The sequence below is a fragment of the Phragmites australis genome, chromosome 8 (genome assembly GCF_958298935.1).
Source record: "Phragmites australis chromosome 8, lpPhrAust1.1, whole genome shotgun sequence".
Taxonomy (NCBI): domain Eukaryota; kingdom Viridiplantae; phylum Streptophyta; class Magnoliopsida; order Poales; family Poaceae; genus Phragmites; species Phragmites australis.
Window position 1 is genome coordinate 15,187 of NC_084928.1, and position 25,681 is coordinate 40,867.

General features: G+C 50.2%; 1 protein-coding gene across 4 annotated transcripts; it reads right to left on the reverse strand.

Moving 5' to 3' along the window:
• Positions 1–6,571: 6,571 nt before the first annotated feature.
• On the reverse strand, positions 6,572–9,341 carry LOC133926057 (uncharacterized). 4 transcript variants are annotated; one of them, XM_062371791.1, is made up of 3 exons: positions 7,759–9,333; positions 6,930–6,999; positions 6,573–6,851 (listed from the first exon to the last, which is right to left on the reverse strand). In XM_062371791.1, the coding sequence occupies exons 1-2, from the start codon at positions 8,966–8,968 to the stop codon at positions 6,968–6,970; spliced, it is 1,242 nt and encodes a 413-aa protein (XP_062227775.1). In that variant the 5' UTR covers positions 8,969–9,333; the 3' UTR covers positions 6,573–6,851; positions 6,930–6,967. The 4 variants fall into 4 exon arrangements, with proteins under 4 accessions (XP_062227776.1, XP_062227775.1, XP_062227778.1 ...); XM_062371792.1 differs by lacking the exon at positions 6,930–6,999 and having other exon boundaries at positions 6,572–6,851; positions 7,759–9,339; XM_062371794.1 differs by lacking the exons at positions 6,573–6,851; positions 6,930–6,999 and having other exon boundaries at positions 7,007–8,262; positions 8,377–9,341.
• Positions 9,342–25,681: the final 16,340 nt, after the last annotated feature.

The following is a 25,681-nucleotide window of genomic DNA, read 5'->3' on the forward strand; positions in this document are numbered from 1 at the left end:
CAAAGTCTGTTGATTTTTCTCATCGGCATCGAAGTTATCTTTTCGAGAGAGAAAAAAGAACGCCAAAATCGGTGTTTCTATGCAAAAGTTACGCCCATTTTACTGAACACAAATGAAAAGTCGTGTGCTATAGCCCACTAAAACTGCTAAAAATGTGAAAAATAGCTGCAGGAGGCGTGGATCTCCCCGATGCACCCAAAATCCTAGAAGGTAGATACACGGGACACGCAAGTACGAGGACAAGTTAGGACCGAGCACGCAGCATCGGATTGAGCGAGCCTTCCAGGGCCCTGCGGCTTCCAAAAACCCCAAAAACTTTATGCTCTGGCTTTGGATTTTGCAGTCAAACTGGGTGATATGATGAAGTTGAGTTGATTTTTTCTCGTCGGCATCGAAATTATCTTTCTGTGAAAAAAAAAAGAACGCCGAAATCGGAGTTTCTATGCAAAAGTTACGCCCATTTTACTAAAAAAAGCCGAAAAGTCATGTGCTCTAGCCCACTAAAACTGCCAAAAATGTGAAAAACAACTATCGGGGCTGCAGGAGGTGTGGATCCCCCTGATGCACCTGAAAGCTTAGAAGGTAGATACACGGGACATGCAAGTACGAGGACAAGTTAGGACGGAGCACGTAGTACCTGATTGAGCGAGCCTTCCAGGGCCCCGTGGCAAAAAAACAACCAAAAAAGTGTGCTATGGCTCTGGATTTTTGGATTAAACTGGGCAACAGGATGAAGTAGAGTGAATTTTTTCTCATCGGCATCAAAATTATCTTTCCATAAAAAAAAAGAACGCTAAAATCGGAGTTTCTATGCAAAAGTTACGCTCATTTTACTAAACACAGCCGAGAAGTCATGTGCTATAGCCCACTAAAACTGCCAAACATGTGAAAAATAGCTATAGGAGCTGCAGGAGGCGTGGATCTCCCTGCTGCACCTGAAAGCCTAGAAGGTCGATACACGGGACACGCAAGTACTAGGACAAGTTAGGACGGAGCACGCAGCACCTGATTGGGCGAGCCTTCTAGGGCCTTGCGGACTCCAAAAAACCCTAAAAAGTGTACTTTGACTCTGGATTTTGAGGTCAAACTGGGCATCAAGATGAAGTCAAGTTAATTTTTTCTCATTGGCATCAAAATTATCTTTCCATGAAAAAAATGAGCACCAAAATCGGAGTTTCTATGCAAAAGTAATACCCATTTTACTGAACACAGCCGAAAAGTCACGTGCTATAGCCCACTAAAACTACCAAAAATCTGAAAAACAGCTATAGGAGCTTCAGGAGGTGTGGATCTCCCAGATGCTTCTAAAAGCCTAGAAGGTATATACACGGGACACGCAAGTACGAGGACATGTTTGGACGGAGCACGACGCACCTGATTGAGCGAGCCTTCCAGGTCCCTACGGACTCCAAAAAACCCCAAAAAAAAGTGTGCTCTGCCTCTGGATTTTGGTGTCAAACTGGGCAGCAAGACAAAGTTGAGTTGATTTTTTTCACGTCGACATCAAAATTATCTTTCTGTGAAAAAAAAAAGAACGTCAAAATCGGAGTTCCTATGAGGAAGTTGCGCCCATTTTACTGAACACAGCCAAAAAGTCCTGTGCTATAGCCCACTAAAACTGCCAAAAATGTGAAAAACAACTATAGGAGCTGCAGGAGGCGTGGATCTCCCCGATGCACTTGAAAGCCTAGAAGGTAGATACACAGGATACACAAGTACGAGGACAAGTTAGGGCGGAGCACGCAGCATCTGATTGAGCAAGCCTTCTTATCTACGAAAAGCACTGGGGCTCCCCAAGGTGATGCACTGGGTCTAATAAAACCTTTGCTTAACTGCTCTTGAATTTGCTTCTTTAACTCGACTAGGTCGTTAGCCGACATCCTATATGGCCTTTTTGCTATAGGGGCCGTACCCAGTACCAACTCAATGACAAACTCGACTTCTCGATCAGGTGGCATACCTGGCAATTCGTCGGGGAAGACATCGGGAAACTCACAAACTATCTTGATCTGCTCAATGGTTGTTCCTTCAAGTGAATTGAGAGACCGATCCTCCGCTGCTGGTTCCGTGGCTACGAACTCCACCTTGGTACCTTCTCCATTGGTTAGGTGAACTGCCCTTCTGGCACATTCTATAACTCCGTTGAACTTGGCTAACCAATCCATTCCAAGGATTACATCTATGCCATTGGTTTTCAAAACTATAAGGTTCGCCGGGAATTCTACCCCCCTTATGCTAAGCCTCATCCTAAGACATATATACTTTGCCTTCAAATTCCCTCCAAGCGAGCTAATAAACATATTATTCTTCATCATAACCATAGGCAATCCATGTTTTGCAACATACTGAATGGTGATAAAAGAATGCGAAGCTCCAGAATCAAACAAAACAGATGCAGGTCAGGAGTTAACGAGGAACATACCGTACACCACATCTTGAGCATCAATAACCTCTTCTGTTGTGACATGGTTGAATTTCCCATGCACAAAGTTCTGTTGTCCACGATTATTCTGGCTGGGGTTCTAACTTCCATTGTGTGACTGGGCTAGAGTTGGAGTTGTCCTTGGTGTGTTGTTGGTTCGGGCCAGATCTTGCATCTTTTTAGGGTATTTATTCACATAGTGCCCTTCTTCTCCACAATAGAAACATCCTTTGTTCGGGCCTGGTGTTGCTGGACTATTCTTGGTTTGAGGAGTGGCTGGTGGGGTTGATCGGGGCGTCTGATAGTTGGAGCGCTGAACAGAGTTTTGCGACTGAGTCCGGTACTGAACGTTGGAACAAAACATAGGGCCTTGCGGAGACATCTGTGTAGCTCCACGGGATCGTGTGTTGCTTCCTTGTCCCTGGAATGACATCTTCCTTTTCTTCTCTTCCAACTGGCGGCGCTTGTGCTCAACCATTAGGGCTTTGTTTACCAATGCTTGGAAATTGGGAAACTCCTGGGGTAGCAAAGCATATTCTATGGCGTCATTCAGGCCTTCCAGAAAACGTTCATGTTTTTTCTCCTCTGTGTCCACTTCATTGGGTGCATATTTGGATAGCTGAGTAAACTTGGTCAGGTACTCCCTCACAGTCATGGGTCCTTGCTTCAAACTCATGAACTCCTTCTTCTTCAGACGTACATCTCCAGAGGATAGGTGATGGGTGCGGAAACTAGCTTTAAACTCCATCCATGTGATAGATGCAGGGTTTTCATATGCTGCGCAATAGGCTTCCCACCAGTTTAAGGCTTGACCAGTGAGTTGATGTGAGGCGTAGAGAACCATCTCCCTATCATTGCACTGAGCAACATGTAGCTTCCTATCTATATCCTTCAGCCAATCATCTGCATCCATTGGTTCCACTGCATGACTGAAGACTGGGGGTTGAGTTCGTTTGAATTCTCCAAGTCTTGATGGTTATGCGGTTGAGGAACATGGTTTGGCTGTTGTTGTTGCATATGCACCAAAGTTTGAGCTAAAGCTTGCAAGATTTGAGTTTGCATAGCCATCTGCTGCTCCAAGGTTGATGGAGGGGGCGAGGGTGGATTCTGGTTGTTGTTGTTCTCCTCTTGAGTGTTAATGCTCCTCCTTGTGTTAACCATCTGGTTAGGGTTGAAGAAAGGAACAGAAGTAGATGAGCAAGTCTGGAGATGTTTAACTAAAGAAACCCATCTATATTATATTATATAGAAATAAAGATGTGTCTATGGACAAGGTGCCAAAGCATTCCACAGCTCGCATCAGCACTCAAGCAAAAACTCCAACTTGCACACTTAGCACCATAACAAAGCTCACACTAACATTATTATTACCCTTAACGATTACATCGACGCTAGGTTCTAACAAGGATAAGACTACTTATGGGAAGACCACACTACTGGGACTCCTCTCTAGTGCGAGACCCTGAGGGGGAGGAATCAACTGATCCATCCTCAGAGGCGGTGGGGGTGTTGAAGCAGATCCTCTTGCGCGGGGGCGAGTGGATAGACAAGTCTTCTTCGTCATCTTCAGATCCCTCTTGATTGGCATCTTGTTCATCCTCAAGGGAAGTAGAGACGAAGGCAAGGTGCTGGCGAACTTCTTCCAACTCCCATAAAGCACAGTTGAGCTCATCCTCCAAGGCCATAGTAAGGGCAACTTGCTCTCGCAGCTTGGGGTTTTCTCCAAAAGAGCTCTTTACGAACGGTTCGTTACTTCCATGAGTTCTGCGGGGACAGTATGCATAGGTAGAGTTGTCCATCTTGCTGTTGTATTGATCACAAACACGGGATATAGCTTGACGAGCTGCATCTCGAACTCCAGCGGTGAAGGTTGCTCTCGGGACCATTGCTGAGTGAATGCCCACCACTCTTCGAACTTCCATACCCTCATCTTGACTTCGCTCGTAATCATAAATAGTGACTTCAACCTTCCATTCCACATATCCAGGGTATTGTCTCTTCACTCCCCTATAGACTGGCTTCTGAGTATACCCAAGTCTAGAAAGTATCCCCCAAAGAAGAAGATGTCCAGCATGAAGGCCATCACTTTCATAAACGTCAAGAACGGGATCCATATTCCGGAAGGTGGGGTCATCAATCTCCTCTTCAGTTGGCACACGTGGTAGAATGGGTGGACGTCCTCCGGTTGACTTGCGGACAGTAAGTAGCTGGCGAACCATCTAAAAAGGAAGAGATGGGATATAAGAAATAGTCTTATGGATAGCAAGAGACAAGTTTGAGAACTATGGAAAGGCTTGGATGGGATTAGACGACTAGGTAATTCCTTAGGACGACCATTCTAGCTAGGCTTGCAATCCTACAGTCAACCTAGCTCTGATACCACCTCTATCACACCCGGTTTTAACGGCCAAAACCAAGTACAGCTTATGTGTGTCCAGAAAGTTTAACACACATAAGGACGTCATAGGTGAAGTAACAAAAGTAATACTTTATTTAATTAAACGTTCACTTCTTACAATAAAAGACTTCACCTAAGCAACCTCAAACTTAACCTAAATGACGGCAACGGGATGAAAGCATTGGCGACCAATACTCGACAGGCACCGACTGGAAGACACGCTCCTTAGAACACCAGGTCGTCGTCTTGGAAATCCTCAAAGTCTTCCACTGAGCAGCATATATTTTTGTAGAAGAAAGCAAGGGTGAGCACATAATGTACTCAGCAAGTGTGGGAAAATAATGACATGCAGACTTATATCAAGAATAGGCTGACACGAGGTATTATTTGCGTAAATGCGAGTATCTCTTTAAATTGGGGATTATTGAGAAATACCACATCATCTTAGCGGACTGTCTTTTCTTCTTACGCTCAGTCGTTTGGACATGCATATATTTTCTGTACTTCCAATCCTAATAGACAGACAACCTACTTAGCCTGTTATGTGATCTCAGGCAATACGTTCCCCTCTGGAAGCACGTCCCCCAGGGGACGTAACAACTCTGTAAAGCTCTTATCGGATCAATCATTGCTTGCCTTCAACTACAGCAGTGTAAGCACGGTATGCAGCTTTGTGTACTCATTCTTGCAGCCTGTGTACAGTGGTGTCTTAGAGTCCTTTACCATATGTTAGAACTTTTAAAATTTCTTTCACTACTGAAGTCTCCCACCCTATTGCGCAACATCTGATCTAGATCATCTTCATCGTCAACGACCAACGTAGGTTCCACCATAAGCATATCGCTATCTCTGTCTTCTTCGACAGTCGGTTGCCCTTCGGGTACAATCTCATCATCTTCACTGTGCTTGGTCCAAAAGATACAGCTAGGTATGAAACCCATTCGAAACAAGTGACGCATTTGTTCTATGTTTTGAAACTGGTGTACAGAGAAGCACCCGTAGCAATTACCATGCACACATCCTATAAATCACCATTTAGCAGCCAGTACCTTTTCCCATCACAAGTGTGCCACAACATGACCATATATTGCTGTACTACTACTAGAATTCTCTTGCTTCAGTTCTGACCAGGGACAAAAGAAATAAACTCAGGCGAAACAGGCTGGTCAGCAGCTGTGCCCAGACCGAAATGAAAATATTGGTCCAGAAAATTATGAATTTAAAAAACCAGGCAAATTATTGTAACTATTTTCTTGTGTGCAAGCTAATGGATGTGTTATTCATAAGCTAATGATAATAAATCTCATTGAAGGCAGAGATGATACTTGTCATTAGCTCTGTCCCCATTTCATTCTATGATTTTCATATTTGTATTTGTGTACTGAATATTACTCATCTAGGCTGTGTGTACCAAAATAATAATTGCGTATTTCCATCAAACATATTTTTGTTGTCCTGATCAACACTAACTTCCTGGTTACTTGTCACACATTTCAAATTTCAGATGGTGGTATTGCCTATTCAACCGGTAGAAAACAGCCAGAAACCAGCCGCAATAACCTTACTTAGCTTGTTTTTTAGAGAGAGAGAGAGAGAGAGAGAGGGAGAGAGAGGGAGTATTCCACATAATTCGCACTAAAGTAAGCTCATGCATATATTCTGTCATCCATGAAAAATGCTACATTACATGATGGAACAAATATGTGAAATGTAAAAAATCCAGTTCAAGTGATACAAGGACATGTGGTGAACATATTGCAAATTTAACACTTCATTAAAGATTCAAGCGCCAAATGCATGAGCACCTCCAAATGTAAAAGACAATAAAATAAGTAACATATCGATAGAAAGGTTCAACATGCTGTCATGATGGCATATGCGAGCTATAATAAGGTTACAAGAGAGCACAATCTCTCCGGACATGGAAAATGAACATGGTTAAAACAGCATACACCCTATTTAGATTGGTATAGGCAATAAGCACCTTGAGATATCCAACGATGTCTAATCCTCAACAGAAGAAGAATCCTCCTACATGGAAAGGAATGAATGTGATCAAATGCAAACAAAGAATTATATCAAAGCTAATGGCAAAAACTAAAAGCATACCGTATCTGGGCACTCTAATTTAGCATCTTCAGCGACAACTACAAAGAGGTTTGGATATTTAGCTCGATTTCTGAAGAAAACATAACAAACTTAAGTTTTCTTCTTATTTGTAAGACATCGTGGTACAATTGCAAAAAGTAAACTAGTACACCCGGACAACAATATAACGCTTTATATGAGCTGACCAAACTCAATACACCAAATTTCAACAATATATCAAACTCTTGTGATGCATATGGCCATAATTGAAACGTAATCTATGGCAGGACAATGCTTCATATTGAGTGCATGCGACACGATATACTTCAATTTGGTCCTACCAGTTTGGCAACAACAATCCTACTTTCCACTGAAATATCTACGAACTGGTACTTGCTATTAGATTCCACAACAGGTTCATGACACAAAAACTGCCACCCAGATTTAACATAGGAACGAAACTAACAACACATTACAATTCATCATATTAGAACAGTAAAGTGCATCCAAAAGGCAAGAATCAATCAGTACAGGCTGAAATGAGCAATTGTGACTGGATTTGAAGTAATTGACAAACAATTTCCATCTGAAGATATTTTGCTATAAATGTCAAACAAAGATGACAGCCGTCTACAAGTTATCCATTGCGCAACAAATCAACTGCGTATGAAGCCAGCCTCTAGCTGCCATTCAAGTACTCAAGAATTGAACACATACTGCACATGAATTCATCAAACTTAACGCAATAAGAATACTTACATGATATCTAAACTCTAGAAAGGTGAAAGCATGTGAATCATCATTATCATCCAAGTTGGAAGCAGTAATAAATAAGTATCAGTATGAATACCTGTTGTGTCGTTCAGGTGCTTTGAGAATGAACTAGGATAGTAGGACGTCACAAAAGCATGGGAATCCGCAGCAGAAAACTTGGCTACTGCTTCCAGCCTCTTTGATTCTGCATCAACAGCGACCACCCAACCCTTGCTGTCCTCGTACCTCAGCTTCGACATCAAGTAAAAAACACTGTTATACTCACACAAGGTTGGGATGCCGATTGGCATTTTCTTCAAGGATGGTTTCCCGTTCTCACAGAGCTCTGGTAACAGATCCGAACACCCATGGAAAGGTTCAGCAACTGTTATATCCGCAATGTCGACCACGTGGGCCCTTTCCCAGTCGCTCCAATCAAGCATCCTGATCCTTATGACAGCCGTCCATTCGTCGGGGGTGTAGCCATCGGCATTGGTGGGTGCAGCGCCATCATCACGATAATCCATCTCAATACACTTGATCAGATCTTCACAGCCACAGACGTCCCTGAAAAATGATGTCTCGCCCTTATGTAGACACCCTACATTGCCCGGCATCGGCTCAGGCAGAGGGATGTAGCGGACTTTAGGGTCATCAGAAAGGACATCGCAGAGCAGAATACATCTCCCCAGATCGACCCAGCCCAAGAGCGAACCTTTTAGCGGGATCACCTTGGTAGGTGTGAAGCGCAGCTCTTCCGGCTTGGGTGTCGATTCTGACGGCTGCAGCGGCACCAACCTCGTTGTCCATACCCCAGTCCTGGAGGAGAAGACGGAGAGCTTATACATGGTCTTCAATTCCGGCGAAAGGACAGCCACCGCGAAGTGGTCAGCGCTGCAGCGCACGAGACCGGTGTTGCAGAAGCTTGAGGTGTGGGCCTCGGGTTCCGGGATCTGGTGGAGCGAGGGGTTCTTGGAGTGGGCCTTGTAGATGAAGAATTCGCTGCCCTCGTCGCCAAAGGAGACATCGAAGAGGATGAGATCGTCCCGGGAGAAGAGGACCGCGGGATTGTAGCTGAACTGGTTCTCCCTGCCGGGGCAGTGCACGCGGAGGTGGGAGACGGCCGGCGGGTCGGCGGCGAAGAGGGAGACCTGGATGGGGGCGCCGTCGCTGGTCTGGCCGTGGGCGACGGTCGCGTTCTGGCGGTCGGAGATGTAGGCTCGCGTCGCGAGGAGGACCCAGTCGGGGTAGCGGGGCCCCATCTCGGGAAGCTCGGGGGCAACGAAGGACGCTGGGTTGTATTCCATGACGACCGGCGGTGGCGGTGGCGGTGGCGGTGGCGGTGGCGGCGCTCTCTGCAATTGGATTCCGCTGCCGCACCGCTCTCGCTCGCGTTGGTTGCGTTTCCTTCCCCTTGTCCGCCGCGTGCGGTGCGACTCCCCCGCCGGCTGACGATCGGACGATCTGACGTGGGTCGACGGCTGGCTGGCCGCGTCCAGGGTTGTGCTTGTGTAAAATATATATATACTACTCCAATTGGGAACGGAAAGCGGTTTGGTTCGCTGTTTTAATTTCCAAGGTTTAACGGGATATATATTAGTCAGATGTCATTATAATTGCATTGCAGCTACTATGGATTATTGTAATCTTGATTACTCCATTGGCAGGAGGGGAGGTGTTTACTTGTGAGTCCTACTTGTATCATCAATATCCATCCTAATTCATAAAACTATAAACTAGAGTTCACTAGAAACTCATTTTAATTAGGTTAATAAAAAATCTAAATTAATATTTAATTAAAATTCTCCAAAAATCAGAAAAAAAATTCACTAATATTTTTATCATGTGATATACTAATTTATAAATATGAGTTTCTTTATAATACAACATATACTCATTTGAGCAACCAAATATAATCTCTTTTCAACCATACTAAGCACACATAGCTAATCAAATAGATTCTATTATATCTCTACACTTTGACTCAACTCAACCGCTCAACCATACGGGCAACCAAATAGATCCATAATTACTCTACATTATATACCGTGAAATCATTCTTTCTCCTCCACAAACTCCACTCTAAGACTACCGTAGAGTTCCTGGGGAAAAAAATACTATATTCACAACCAAGAATAGAAAGGAGGAGCGAGTCGAGAGCGATCCAACTGCGCAGAGCGCGCCCAGCCGCCATGAGCTACAACCCCGCGTCCTTCGCTGCCCCCGACCTGCCCTCTTCCCGGACTACAAGATCAATCTGTACAAGCTCTCCGTCTTCTCCTCCGAGACCGGGGTGTGGACAACGAGGCTGGTGCCGCTGCCGTCGGAGACCGATGGCAAGCCGGTGGCACTCCGCTTCACGCCGACCAAGGTGATCCCGCTGAAAGGCTCGGTCTTGGGCTGGGTTGATCTCTGGAGGGGTATCCTGCTCTGCGTTGTGCTGGCCGACCACCGCACGGTGCGCTACATCCCTCTGCCGGAGCTGATGCCGAGCAACCTGGAGCTTCAAGAAGAAGGTGACCCAGCATTTTTCAGGGATGTCACCGGCAGCGAAGACTTGATCAGGTTCGTCGAGATGGACTTTCACAATGATGGCACTGCAACCACCACCAGCGCCAACAATTACACCGCTGATGATTGGACGGCCGTGACATGGCGCAGGATGCTTGATTGGAGCGACTGGAAAATGGATCGCACAGTCGACAGTGCCACGGCTTTGGTTGCCAAGTCTACCTGTGGGTGCTCCGATTTGCCGCCGGAGCTGTGCCAAAACGGGAAGCCGTACTTGAGGAAAATGCCAATCGGCGTCCCTTTCTGAAATTAGGTAATATTGTGTGTTTCAAATTTATCATAAAGTATGCTTATTGCGATAAGTTTGGAGGATTATATGTGAGAGCGTGTGTCGTTGTATGGGCTGGGCTGGGCTGGGCCGGGCCTGCTTGATTCAGTCGGAAAGATACGGCTGGATCGGTGGGAGGGGTGTGTACCGTGGACCCTTCAAGATATTGGCCCAATATACACCTGACATCATTCACATACTACTAGTCTTACATTTACATAAATAATAAGAAACTAATATTATTGTTGGACTTTGAGCGAATTATCCTAGACGTAGGATCAAATTCATTCACATGAATAATATTATTTCTTAACATGCATTCAATTATTATTTGATTTTGGATATTACTGTATTAAGTAACATATATACACATTCATAATGATCTAGCTGAATCTATCATCAAGAGAATCAAATCTTTTGCATGACCAATCATAGAATTGCAATTTGTTAATATTTTGTTGGTGACATGCGGTTTTACACACCGCATTATTAAATCAAATTCATCCAACTGTAATCATATGGCTCCCTCCGTTACAATTAAAACTAAATTTTGTTCAAGCCTACAACTTGAGCATATTCATTTAGGAATATTTATCCATCAGTCCATCAATATCCAAATGATATTGGACAATTATATCCATCAAAACACTTATAGTTATTCAATCCCTAAATATGAATCAAGATCAATTCATACCTTGGGTTGACGATAAAAAGATATTAAACCTAAAGTTCTATATCTTAGTACCATCAAAGCGCTTATGTATCTTGCAAATTACGACAGACCTAATGCATTTGTAGATAACTTGCTAGCCCGTAGCTCTAACAACGCCATTAGATAGGAGTCAAAGGAGATATTCAAATATATCTTTATGGCACCGAAGGTCTAGGTTTTTCTATCATAAATATCAAGATATGACCATAGTGGGATATTCAGACACTGGCTATATAACTGATTCCCATAACGCCAGATCATAAGCTGATTTCATGGTAATATAGCTATCTCATATGAGTCATCGAAATAGATTCCAGTGACTACTTCCACCTATCATTCTAAAACATCACATACATGAGTATAGCTTCGCAGAATGATCAACCACATACAACAATCATGTGGTATTGGTTCAATTAAATTACCAACCATTATCTATAAAAATAACTTTGCATGCATTGCTCAAATGCAAACATGTTACATAAAAGAGCAATATAACCAAACATATTGCCCATAAATTGTTCTATCCTCATGAACTGCAAAATAATGAGGAGATAGAAATCTTACAAACTAAATTATGTGATAATCTCATATATTTATTCACTAAGTCCTTACCAACTTCCGCTTTCTAAAAATGTATTCACGAAATTAGTATGCAACGACAACAAGATTTGCAAGGTTCAGAGGGAGATGATCCCTGAATAATAACATGTTCTTATTATATTGTATTCTTTTTCATTATAAGTTTTTCCTTTACGGTTTCTCATATAAGATTTTTAATAAGACAATATCTACTTATTTCTCATATTTTCCCAAGGTGTTTTCAGATGTTTTAATATGATCCATAGATCATAATTATTTTTCTCTAAGCTCACCAATGATTTTTCCTACTTAGGTTTCTTATATAAGCTTACAATAAGGTAATAATCAATATATGTCATATTATTTTCTCTTTATATTTTTTTTATTAGGTTTTAAAGGAGTTTTAATGGCATATTAATATATTATTTTCTCCTCATATTTTTCCACAGGATTTTAGAGTAGTTTTCAACAAGAAATTTACAACTAGAATAATTGACCAAGGGAGAGTGTTGAGAATAAACACCATGTGATCAATTAGGTGTCAACTACAAGAGTTATATATATTAGAAAGATGTGTCTCCTTAATAGACATATTCTCTCAGTCATATATATTCAACGTGTATAAATATATAAACATTCTCATCGATAAATATAAGAATCTCTTAGTTTTTCTATTATCTACTTTTCATTACAATCTACGCCGCAATAAAAGCAAGCATTCCTATCTTATCTCGAGGTGACATGATGTGTCTGTGGGTGACAGGGTTGGTTTCGAGATTCCAAGCCATGCGGGACACGACCAGGTACGGGGAGATTATGGCCATGAGGATCTTGCAGATGGTCTTGTGATCGTTTAGTTGTTTAGTTTCCTGTAGTTCACTACCTTTTCCAGTTCATATAGTTACAAAGAGATTTAGAAAGGTTTGCTTGGAGAGAAAAAAGAGATGTACAAAGGCGATACATTTGCATTTGCATAATCTTGACTGATACATGGTGTACTTCAGCAACTTTTCCAGTTCATATAGTTTCGAAGAGATGTACAAAAGCAACACATTTGCATTTGCATAATCTTGACTGATACATGGGATGCTCATTGCGAAAAACATAGGAAGGCAACACATTCATCTGGAGTGAAAACATAGGAAGAGCAGGAGAGGAGGAGAATATGGCCAAAAAGTCAGTGGTGGTACAGTGAAGTTCTCGAAAGTCATCGCACAAATAGTTTCACTCGAGTACTCCTTGCGTGCATCTCGCAGCAGCTTGAAGAGCAGGAGGAAGAACAAGGTCCAAAAGTCAATGGTAGTACAATAAAGTTCTCGAAATGTCATCGCACCAATAGTTTCACTCGAGTACTCCTTGCGTCCACCTGCACTCTTTAGTTTAGTCTCTCTCCTCATCAGCGATGTCCGCTTGATGCTGGGATGCACTTCCCGTATGCTAGGAAGCAGGGGCGGAGCATAGAAGAGTCCAAGGTAGGATATGGTCTTTTGTCAGGTTCAAATTAAATTCGAATTAATTATTAAGAATAACTATTTGATAAGATAAGAGTTAGTACACGCCTATCTCATGACTCACCACGTGTTAACTCACATCTTGTCACAACGATCGCAACCATATGGTGGCACGGTTAGTATAAATGGGGAGTTCGATAAGGTGAGGGAGGAAGTGTTGAAATTTGGGAACCCTCCTTGCTTCGATGAAGTTATTGCTCGGGTTAGGACAGTTTTGAATGTTAATGCGGATGTAAGTAATGTTACCATACGGGGAAAGTTGGATGCCGGCAGGAGTGGTAGGGCTCACTATGTTATTATGGAGTTGACGTCAGAAATTGATTGGAAGCTGTACAAGGATGTTTGAATGGTTCTCAAATTTGTTGCGCGGAGTTGTTAGTTGATGTCAGTGTCGGAGGAAGCTCGATGCTATTGGTTCAAGATGTACCGGGCAATAGTAGCCAGGAAGTGGAGCCTGTTGAGCATTTAACCCAGGAAATTCTATGTATTGTCGCAGAGGGTGCCGGTACCGCTGTACTCGCGGATGGTACAGTTGCAGAGTTAACTCGGGCATCTGTTAAGGAGGTACATGCCGGTGGTTCCAATAAATTTGATCTGGCTGTTGTATGTATTGATTTCGACGATGGTTATTTTGAGGATGAGGAGGCTCAGGGAAATGTCGAGGAAACTGAAATATTTTTCCTTGGACAGTGAGGATGACGTTGAAGATGATGAGGCAGAAGAAATGGAACATGTTAGGCAACGACACGGGGGTGTTGAGGTGGGAGGAGAAGCGGGAGAGGATGAGGAGGCAGCTTGGTGGGACGGAATTTACACGGAGCAGGAGGTAAGGACACTCAATGCGATACATGTGGATGTGCCCGAGGTGCCTGGTTACGAGGACATTTCATTGACGAAGAATGCTATTTGTGATAATGACTTAATGTCGACGAAGGAGGAACAAGACAGTGAGAAGGAGTTGGTTAAGAAGGGGATGTTATTTGATAGTCTTGATGAAGTGAAGTTCTGGTTCAGGGACTACTCAGTTCGGCACCACCGGCCATACGACGTGGTTCGTTCGATTGCGAAGGAGAGGTACACTTTAAAATACCAGAAAGGTTGTGGATGGGGTGTATGGGTCCGTCGTATCCCAGGTGACAGCAAACGATGGAAGGTCACAAATGTGAAACAACCTCACACTTGCGGGTCTGCGAGGCCGGAACAAGTGCACTCCCAGTGCACGGCTACTTATCTTGGTTGACGCATCGCCCCAATCGTTAGGGCGGACCCGGACACGACTGTGGCCTCTCTAATTGAGTCTATAGTTGGGTTCACAAATTACCAGGTATTGTACGGCAAGGCATGGAGAGCGAAGCAATATGCCATGGCATTACTATGGGGAGATTGGAAGGAGGCATACGCAAGGATCCCTAGGATCTTGAATGCAATTTCACACTTCAATCCCGGGACGAAGTGGTTCATTTCAACTGTTGGCATGATGGGCAGCGATGGCAGTGTCATTAAGCCGGTCATGTAGCGTGTGTTTTGGTGCTTTCATTAATGCGTGGAGGCCTTCAAACATTGTCAGCCCGTGATAAGTGTCGACGTCACTTTCTTGACAGGAAAGTACAAGGGTGCACTGATGATTGCTGTTGGCATCGATGCAGAGGATCAGTTGATCCCCTAGCATTTGTGCTGACGGAGGGAGAGCGGAACTGTAGCTGGTCTTGGTTTTTGTGCCTGGTTCGCCATCACGTAATTGGCGCGGGACGCCAAGTCTGTATGATATCGGATCGGCACCAGGGTCTCCTTAATGCAGCAAGGGAACACATGGAAGGTTACCCTCCTCTCGTGCACCGGTGGTGCATGCGTCATTTTGCTGCGAACATTTGGAGAAGGCAAAAGAGCAAGGAGGTACTTAACAAACTGAAGATACTTTGCAAGGTTAAAGAGGAGAGACAGTTTGAAAAGAAGCTCGTAGAATTGGAGAAGATATTGAACGAGCCTGCGACAGAGTGGTTGAAGAGTGAAATAGCTAATAAGTCCAAATGGGCGCTGGCGTTTGATGCGGGTAGCTGTAGGTACGGAATCATGACCACAAATATCTCAGAGGTATTCAAAGGCATCCGTGCAATGCCGATTTATGTCATCGTTGAGTACACCTTTCACAAATGCAACTACTATTTTGTCGATCGGTGGAAGAAAGCACGTGCAGGTATTGATGCTAGTGAGGTGTGGGGAAAAGCCATCGCTAAGCACCTCACGTCGCAGGGGGAAATATCTGCTACACAGGAGGCTCAGCTCTTTGATCCAAGGAGCTATGTTTACAGCGTGAGATCCACTTTTCGGACCTGCGTGGAGGGTGAGGGCTCCGGCGGCAGAATCTATAGAGTTGACTTAACTACAGTTCAGTGCACGTGCAGAACCCCACAATTGCTGCATATCCCATGCTCTCATGTTATCACAGCATGCCGGACTACTTGACCCTAGTGTACTCTAAAAGGATGGCTCTAAAACTTGGGAGTCCATCTTCGAGCCTTTACTTGATGCTTCACAGTGGCCTGATTACAATGGCGATGAATATGTGCCCAATTGTGGTCTATTGAAACAAAAGGCAGGGAGGAGGAAGAGGAAACGTCTTCAGAATGAGATGGATGATAGCAGTAAAGGTTACGGTGAAGACATGTATGGAGCAGGCGACTTTGATGAGGCACCTATTAAAATTCGTTGCTCTATATGCCACAGGTTCGGGCATAGGATGGAACAACACAAGGCGGGCTCGAAGAATAAGCCAAATCGTAGGAAAAAGGAGAATTCTAGTAGCGGGGAAGTAAATCGCAGACATGTAGAGGTGAACTACTCCCTATCGTTTAGTTGTTCTATTTTTAATGTTTTATATTTGCCATAAATTATTATTTTTCGTTCTCTAACAACCCTCTCACTACTTACATTGCAGGGCGATGGTGCACCCTGACTACCCGCTTCTTGAGACATTTTACGACAGGGAGCACCGAGCACACCTGATGGTCGATGACAGCGAGGTAAGATTTATCCATACTTCTTACATCTAAGTGCTATGTAAGATGCAGGTGTCAGTAACATTTTCAAATTACAATGTTCCTTTCAGGTGTTATCACCTCTTCGGATTCGCACTCACAGCCCTCTCAGGTGGGATGAGAGATACGCCCCATACATTGGGCGTGCAAGATTCCTACCGTTGGCCCGGTTGGTCATGGCGGGGTTGCCGATGTTCGACAACGTAGCTCTGACTGTGTCGGTGTATTCAGAACCAGGGGTCCCTAAGTCCCGAGACCAGGCCGGCCATCCGCCACATGTCACCACCCTGCAAGGTAAGAAGAAGCTACGTCCCGGGAGAAGGTGCTCGGGGCCACCGCCTCTGGTTCCCGAGCACCCTAGTTTCCCGATGATTCGCAGAGCCCAAATACCAAGAAGGAAGTGCTCGGGAGAGAGTGCTCGGGGCTGCACGTGGCAGCCCCCGAGGACTCGGTGCCCCGAAGGTCCCACCGAAGTGCTCGGGAGAGAGTGCTCGGGGCTGCACGTGGCAGCCCCCGAGGACTCGGTGCCCCGAAGGTCCCACCGAAGTGCTCGGGAGAGAGTGCTCGGGGCTGCACGTGGCAGCCCCCGAGGACTCGGTGCCCCGAAGGTCCCACCGAAGTGCTCGCGAGAGAGTGCTCGGGGCTGCACGTGGCAGCCCCCGAGGACTCGGTGCCCCGAAGGTCCCACCGAAGTGCTCGGGAGAGAGTGCTCGGGGCTGCACGTGGCAGCCCCCGAGGACTCGGTGCCCCGAAGGTCCCACCGAAGTGCTCGGGAGAGAGTGCTCGGGGCTGCACGTGGCAGCCCCCGAGGACTCGGTGCCCCGAAGGTCCCACCGAAGTGCTCGGGAGAGAGTGCTCGGGGCTGCACGTGGCAGCCCCCGAGGACTCGGTTCCCCGAAGGTCTCACTCAAGTGCTCGGGGGAGAATGCTCGGGGCTGCACGTGGCAGCCCCCGAGGACTCGGTTCCCCGAAGGTTCGCGCAAGATCATTCGACGACCCGAAGGGTCCCGTCGTCAGGGTGTCATCCAGTCAAAAGCCCAATGCCGCATTTAATGGGCACGCGCGGCCTGACATCCTGACATCCTGACATTCTCAGCTGCCCACGCCCCAGTGTCAGACCCTGCCATGCACTGGCAGGGGGGCGTGGGTCCATTAAATGCACGGGTCCCGTCCCGTTTCATCCGGGTGCCTCGGGATAACGTTGCCAGAATCGAAGCGCTCCGCCTGCCATCCTGCCCTGGCAGAAGAACAAGACAGGGTGGGCGCACCGGGCACCTCTGAGGCTGCCCGGTGGGCCCCCTTTATGGCGCCCGAGGGTTTCCACAGTGGCGAGTGGTCGGATGCGCGCCGCATTTCTCCACCGCCCCTGTCACTTCGTCAAGACGAAATGATTACGCCTTTCTCCGTGGCACCTTGGCATTCGCATCCCCTCTTTCCCATTCAGGATATGTTGAGGTCGGCGCGCCTATAAAAGGAAAGGATGGAGAACACTAAAGGACGATCCCCCGACGAACCAGACCGAAGAGGGACCGGAAGTGTGTGAAGAAGAGGACGCAGACGCTCGAACCAGCTCAAGCCAAGCTAGAACACGAGAGCCTCAAGCTCTTTGTAAACGGCTCTCCCCTTGGAACCAGATACATCCTTGAAGAATTCCCTTCAAGGATAAATATAGCGCTCACACAGGAGTAGGGTGTTACGCCTCCGTAAGGCCCGAACCTGTCTAAACCCCGGTGCACCCATTTTTCTCGCATTAGGGCGATCATCCCCCACCAGCCATCGCATTTGTTTTCCGTTCCCGCTTATTTCCCAAACAAGCATTTCCAGGATCATCCCCCCGGCCGAATCTCTAAAAAGGGGTCTCTCGGGATCCCTGCGACAGGAGTTCACCCTCCGACAGCTGGCGCGCCAGGTAGGGGGGAATATCCCTGGTTTGTTTGTTTCACTTTTTTTTCCAGGAAAAAATGGCTGGCGGGCACCGTCTCCAGCGTTCCGGCTCCACTTCCAGTGACGGAGAGCTGCCCGACGCCCGAGAGAGCCCCGTCGCTGCTGCGTACCAGCGGCAGCCGCCATCCACGTGCGCGGTTTTTCCCGCTCAAGGGGATCAAGGCGCTGGGCCCATCAGGGCCGCCGCCGTCGCTACCGACGTACTTTCCGACCCCCACCAGGTGGTCGGGACCTCGGCCGCTAGGTCCGCCTCTGGACCACGTCGGGTGCCGCCTCGGCGCAGGCTCGCTTTCAGCGAGGCCAGCCCAGGGAGCGCGCTGCTTGCAGCACATGCTCTCCTCAGGCACCCGCCCGTTCAGGCCACGCCAAACACTCCGGAAGGCCGGTGGATACAAGATGTCGTCGCTTTGGTCGGCACTGCTCGTCGCCAGGTGCAGGCCGGGAGTCCTCGCACCACTTCTCAGCATGGTGCCGCCGGAGCCGGCTCCTCAACGGGCAACACCCGCACGGGCCGAGGGGTCTCCAGGCGGAGCGCCGTCCCCCTGGCCGTGTCTGAAGCCCGGGACCTTCGTTTGCACCTTGACGAGCTTAGGGGCCACAAGGATGCCCGAGTTACTCTCGAACGTCAGCGGGAGACCCGGCAGGGGGTTGGGGCAGAGGACCAGGCTTCCTCTCTCCCGGCCCGCGGCCACCGGGGATCCCCGGCTCGCCGCATCTCGCCACCGAGGACCCCCGCTCGCGCTGCGGGGTACGGCACCGGTTGCCGTGCCTTCACCACCGAGCTCCGCCGGGTTAGGTGGCCTTCCAAGTTCCGCCCCGAGCTGCCGGAGAAGTACGACGGGTCCATCGACCCTGTCGAGTTCCTCCAGATCTACACGACAGCCGTCCAAGCGGCCGGAGGCAGCGAAAAGGTGATGGTAAACTATTTTCATGTTGCCTTGAGGGGTTCCGCCCGCTCTTGGCTTATGAACTTACCCCCAGGGTTTATCGGCTCCTGGGATGACCTGTGCCACCAGTTCGTGGCCAACTTTCAGGGCACGTTTACGCATCCCGGTTTGGAGTGCGACCTCCACGCCGTCCAACAGCAGGAAGGGGAGACGCTACGGCGATTTATACAGCGTTTCAGCCAGGTTCGCAACACTATTCCACGAGTGGCCCCCCATGCTGTTATTGTTGCTTTCAGGCAGGGCGTCCATGATGAGCGGATGCTCGAGAAGCTAGGTACGCACGAGATCGAGACCACTGCGGAACTCTTCGCACTGGCCGATAAGTGCGCCAAGGCTGCGGAGGCCAGGGCGTGGCATGCTCCTCGCCCCGCTTCCGACCAGCCAAGTTCTTCCCGCTCTGATAAGCGGGAAAAGAAAAAGAGAAGGAAGCGCGAGGCCGCTCCCGTCGAGCCAGCCCAAGTCCCCGCTCACAGGGTGCCGCAAGAGCCCGATCACCGGCAAGAGCGTCGACCGGGTGTCGATCGGCGCCCCGTCAGGGCCCCTGCTCGGGCTCCTCCTCGGGCCTCTGTACCCGCGAGGGCCCCGGCACCGGCTAGGGCGCCGGCTCCAGCAAGAGCCCCAGCCCCTGGCCGAGCTCCTGTTCCAGCGAGGCCCCCCGCTCCCGCGGGGCCCGAGCCAGGTAAATGGTGTCCCATACACCTGACCAGATGGCACGACCTCACGGAGTGTCGTACGGTCAAAGGACTCGTGGAGCAGCGCCAGAGGGAGCGCGACGAGTCCCGCGGAGGAGGCGATACCGAGGTCGTCCCCAACAACGCCGAGCTCGGCTTCCAGGAGCTCGAGCATGCAGTCGCCTTCATCGACGGGGGCGCTTACACACCCTGCTCGCGCCGCGGCATCAAGGTCATGCGACGCGAGGTGTGCTCGGCAACCCCGAGCGAGGAGGCCACAAGACCCCTGAGGTGGTCGGATGCTCCGATCACGTTCAGCATGGCTGATCACCCCTCCAGTACTGCAGCCGTGGGACGGCTACCTCTGGTAGTGTCTCCCACTATCTGCAATGTTAAGGTCGGCAGAGTGCTGATCGACGGTGGTGCCGGCCTCAACCTCCTTTCCAAAGAGGCTTTTGAGAAGCTGCAAGTATCTTCCCGACGCCTAAAGCCGTCACTCCCCTTCTGTGGAGTAACCCCCGGGCACTCCCTGCCCCTCGGGCAGGTTGAGTTGCCTGTCACGTTCGGGAGCCGGGACAACTTCCGCACGGAGTGCGTCCTCTTCGATGTCGCGGAGCTCCCTCTCCCGAGACCGCGCCACCCTGCTCGAGGACCTTGCCGAGACTTTCAACAGTCTCCGCTCTACCCGCCTCAAGCTCAACCCGGAGAAATGTGTCTTCGGGGTGCCGGCGGGCAAGCTCCTTGGTTTCTTGGTCTCTGGCCGAGGGATCGAGGTCAATCCAGAGAAGATCCGGGCCATCGAGCAGATGCGACCCCCGGTTCGACTCAAGGAAGTCCAGCGCCTCGCCGGCTGCATGGCAGCCCTCGGGCGCTTCATCTCCAAGCTCGGGGAGCGAGGGCTCCCCCTCTTCAAGCTTCTGAAGAAATCCGGTCATTTTGACTGGACGCCGGAGGCCGAGCAGGCCTTCCGCGACTTAAAGAAGTACCTTACTTCGCCACCCGTATTGGTGGCTCCCTTCCAAGGTGAGCCCCTACTACTTTATGTTTCGGCCACTCCACAGGTCGTGAGCATAGTGCTGGTGGTGGAGCGCGACGAATGTTCAGGGCCGGGTGCTGGGTCCCAGCTCCCAGAGGCCCCCGACCACTCACTTGTCCTCGTGGCTCCCCCTGGGCAAGGGGTCGAACCCGAGCACACTGCTCTTCCCAGCCAAGGAATCGAGCCCGAGTACCCGGCCAGCCCCAACCATACCACCGACCCTAGGGGCTGTGGCAGCCCCCCGGGTGGGGCCACCATCCGGGCCCGCCGGGTACAGCGACCAGTGTACTTCGTCAGCGAGATCCTCCGGGAGGCCAAGACAAGGTATCCCCAGGCGCAGAAGCTGCTCTATGCCGTGCTCGTCGCCTCCCGGAAGCTGCGTCACTACTTCCAGGCGCACAAGATCTCGGTGGTTACCACTTATCCACTGGGACCCATTCTTCGGAACCGGGAGGGCACTGGGCGCGTTGTCAAATGGGCGGTTGAGTTGGCGGAGTTCGACCTACACTTCGTCTGCCGCCAGGCAATCAAAAGCCAGGCACTCTCCGACTTCTTGGCAGAGTGGACGCACGTCCCCTGCGTCATCCCAGAAGAGATCTCTACCTATCCCGGGCGCGACGCGCCCGGGTACTGGGTTATGCACTTCGATGGCTCCCTCTCGCTGAAAGGCGCAGGGGCCGGAGTGGTTCTCACCTCCCCAACGGGTGAAGAGCTCCGGTACGTCGTACAGTTGCAGTTCCGCGCATCCAACAACATGGCTGAGTATGAAGGTCTCATCACCGGCCTCCGGGCTGCGGTGGGGCTCGGGATTCGTCGCCTCCTGGTCAAAGGGGACTCCCAACTGGTCGTCAACCAGGTATCCAAGGAGTACCAGTGTACGGATCCTCAAATGGCGACGTACGTGGCTGCAGTCAGGAAGCTTGTGAGACGCTTCGACGGCCTCGAATTGCGGTATATCCCTCACCGCGACAATGCTCCAGCCGACGAGCTCTCTCGCCTGGCCTCCTCACGTGCGCGCGTCCCTGCCGGAGTCTTTGAAGAAAGACTCGCACGGCCTTCCGTCCTGCCTGCCGAACAGGATGAAGGGGAAACCTCGAACTCAATTCAGGGAACCCCGGCGGTGCCCTCAGTGGGAAGCCCCGTCAGGGCGCTCCGTCCGGCGAGTGCGCTGTGCTCGCCGAATGTTCTCAAGATGCCTCGTGGATGTCTGACATCCGAGGGTACTTGAAAGAAAAGTTCCTACCCGAGGATGAGGCGTCTGCCGAAAGGGTTGCTCGGCAGTGCAAACGCTATGCCATAGTAGATGGGGATCTCTACCGACGTAGCGCAGGAGGTGTCCTCCTGAAATGCATCTCTCGGGCAGAAGGCGGCGATCTTCTCGCTGAGGTCCACGAGGGCGAGTGCGGTGGCCATTCATCGTTCCGCACGCTGGTCGGGAAAGCCTTCCGGCAAGGTTTCTACTGGCCTACAGCTCTCCAGGATGCTTCCGAGCTAGTTCGGCGCTGCAGGGCGTGCCAGTTCCATGCAAAGCAGATTCACCAGCCAGCTCAGGCTCTCCATACCATTCCCCTGTCATGGCCTTTCGCGGTCTGGGGTTTGGACATTCTGGGGCATTCCCCCGAGCAGTCGGGGGCTATGCATACCTATATGTCGCTATCGACAAATTCACCAAGTGGCCGGAGGCGGTCCCAGTCATCAAGGTGACCAAAAACACGGCGCTCCAGTTTATCCGTGGCATCACTAGCCGCTTTGGCGTCCCCAATCGGATCATCACCGACAACGGCACCCAGTTTACTAGTGCCCTGTTCGGGGACTATTGCGAAGATCTCGGCATCAAGCTTTGCTTCGCTTCCGTCGCTCATCCTCGGAGTAACGGGCAGGTCGAGCGCGCCAATGCGGAGATTCTGAAGGGCCTCAAAACCCGGACCTATAACGTGCTCGCTAAGCACGGGAAGGGATGGGTGGACGAGCTGCCAGCCGTGCTGTGGGCCAATCGGACTACGCCAAGCCGCGCCACCGGGGAGACTCCTTTCTTCCTCGTCTACGGCGCCGAAGCAGTCCTCCCCTCCGAGCTCACTCTGGGCTCCCCTCGAGTGCATGCATACTCTGAGGGTGAGCAGGAGCGGCAAAGACGCGACGACGTGGATTACCTGGAAGAGGGCCGGCGGCGTGCTGCTGTCCGGGCGGCTCGGTACCAGCAGAGTCTGCGGCGTTATCATCTGCGCCATGTCCGGGCCCGGTCTCTCGAGGTGGGGGACCTAGTTCTCCGACGCATCCAGTCACGCGAAGGAATGAATAAGTTGTCCCCTGTGTGGGAAGGTCCCTTCACCGTGATCGCGGTCCCCCGGGCAGGTTCTTTCAGGTTGGCGACGGAGGAAGGACAGCCACTCCCGAATCCGTGGAACATCGAGCATCTCCGACGCTTCTACCCGTAGATGGTCGTGCTCGCGGCTCAGGTCAGCAAGGCCGGGGGCTTCTCCCCGCCCGGGCAGTCTGAAGGCTTCGCCCCGTGGGGTAAGTCGCTGTCGCCCAACCTTGTAAATATTGCACATTAAGTATTTCGATAAACAATCGCTATGTCAAAATACTTTTTCTGGATTCCGTATGTTTAATCTGTCTGGTGAGGAGCTCGGTTGTGCGAGAAAAAGTTCGCTCTCTCTTTTTCCCCGTTGACAAAAGAATCCCGATCGGTATGCATGCGAGCAGTCGCCACTGACTTACGTCCGCCATGGTAGGCTGTGGTGTTCGGTGTCGTGACAGGCTCCCGGGCACTACCGAGTTTCGGGGTGCTCCGGGTAATCCCATCGCTCGAGCTGCTCGAGTAGTCCGGAGCTCGGGCCCCCAGAGCGGGCTGTCGGTGCTCGGTCTGGTCTGTCATACCCGGGCGCCACCAAACCATAGGACCTCTGGGTTATGCCTCTGCCTGCTCTTGTCCGCCGGTTTGGGTGTTCGAGAGGTCTCGGGTCGAAAACAAGAGTAGTCTATAACAAGTACCGCACTGGCAGAGCGCGCCAGACAAAGAAATCATGTTTTCTCTTTTAAAGTCACAGGCTGGCGATCACAAGCAGCTCGGCCGCGAGGGCTTCAATGCCCCGGTCTTTGGTCAGCCCCAAGGGTCCTCGGGTGGTCCTACCACTTAGGCGTGGGTGGTCGAGATCACCCGACCCTAGGAGCCTCGTGCACCTCCAGGCGCTCGGGCACCCCGTAAAAAGAATTAAGTTCCCGACACCTGAACTCGGAAGCACATCCCTCCTGGATCGATGGGCCGGAAGGCTGACAGCTGTCCGGTGAGTGGTTATATTCAGACAAATCTACCTTCAGTAAATTTATGTTTCCGAGTCATTCTTGGGGGCTCTCGCGCTTTAATCTGTTCGGTGAGGTGGTTTCCTCGCACGCAAAAACCCTGCCGCGTGTCTACTTTTTCCCAGAATGACAGAGCGGTTTGCAGAAAAGAGTAGCGTGCTTGCGATAATGTCTGACCGAAGCCCTTCGTGGTGGTCGTGGTGTTCGGTCCGCTTTTAAGGACCCCGAGCACTGCCGAGTCCTCGGGTGCCCTGGGTAATCCTATCGCTCGAGCTACTCGGGTAGTCCGGAGCTCAGGTCTCGGGGGCGGGCTGTCAGCGCTCGGTCTGGCCCGTTTTAAGCCCGGGCACCACCGGACCGCGAGGACTCTTGGTCACATTCTCGCCCGCACGCGTCTCCCTTCTACTAACTGAGTGGTCGAAAAGTGAAAAAGTGTTCATTAGGCACGGCGTGTTCCGAGCGGGATCGATCTATCTCCCGGACAAGGGAGTCTGTGTCTTCATTTCTTAACCTAGGCAATGCGGACTCACGAGAGCTCGAGGGCTGGCTACGCCAACGTCAGCGATCGGAACAACTTCGTTTCTCGGGGATCGGAAGGTCGGGAACGGCCCGACTGAGTACTCCCCGGGACTTCCAAGCAGAACACCAGAAGAAACATCAAACACACAGAGAAATTGGAGTTGCGAGCCCAAGGAGAAGCTGCCATTATATTCACAAGACATATACAAGGCGTTTTCTAAGGGTTTACTCCTAATATTTACATCCATTAAGACGGCAAAAAAAGACAAAGGCTACAAAAGATCTAGTCGGCGGCGGAGGCGTCGTCTGAATCCTCTGAGTCATCCCCGGGGGCTGGCGGCGGCGGCACCTCTCGCCTAAAGCCGGCCGCTACCACGGAGGCGGTACTCCGGACCGCTGCCCGGGCGGCCTCTCCCTCAGCCTCGACCACTCCCTCCCACACCGGCTCCAGTGGGAAGTTCGGGTCCCTGCTTCGGTAGCAGGCCAGGACGTGCTCGGCCACGGCACGTGCCAAGCCACGTCCCTCCCGGGCGGCAAGTTCCTGGACTGCCCAAGGCAGGGTCTCGAGGCGCTCGCAGACCTGCTGCAACCCCAACACTTGTCGTGCGGGGCCGTCGCCCTTCTTGTCGTCGACAAGCCGTCCGAGACCACCCTTCTCCACGGCCCGTCGCATCCGCCGGAGTATGTCCTCCAGCATATGCTCGAGGTTGACCCGCGAGACAAAGGCGGTCTCGAGCTTCTCCTTGGCGGCCCGTAGCTGTGCCTCGAGTCCCTGGTCCCCGGCCGGAACAGAAGAAACGCCAGCCGCGGCGGGGGCGGCAGCCTGCTTCGTCTTGGCCACCATCTCGGACAAGGCGCGTTCGCGGGCGGCCAGTTCCGCCTCGTGCTTCGCATTCTCCTCCGCCCTGGTAGCCGCGGTGGCCA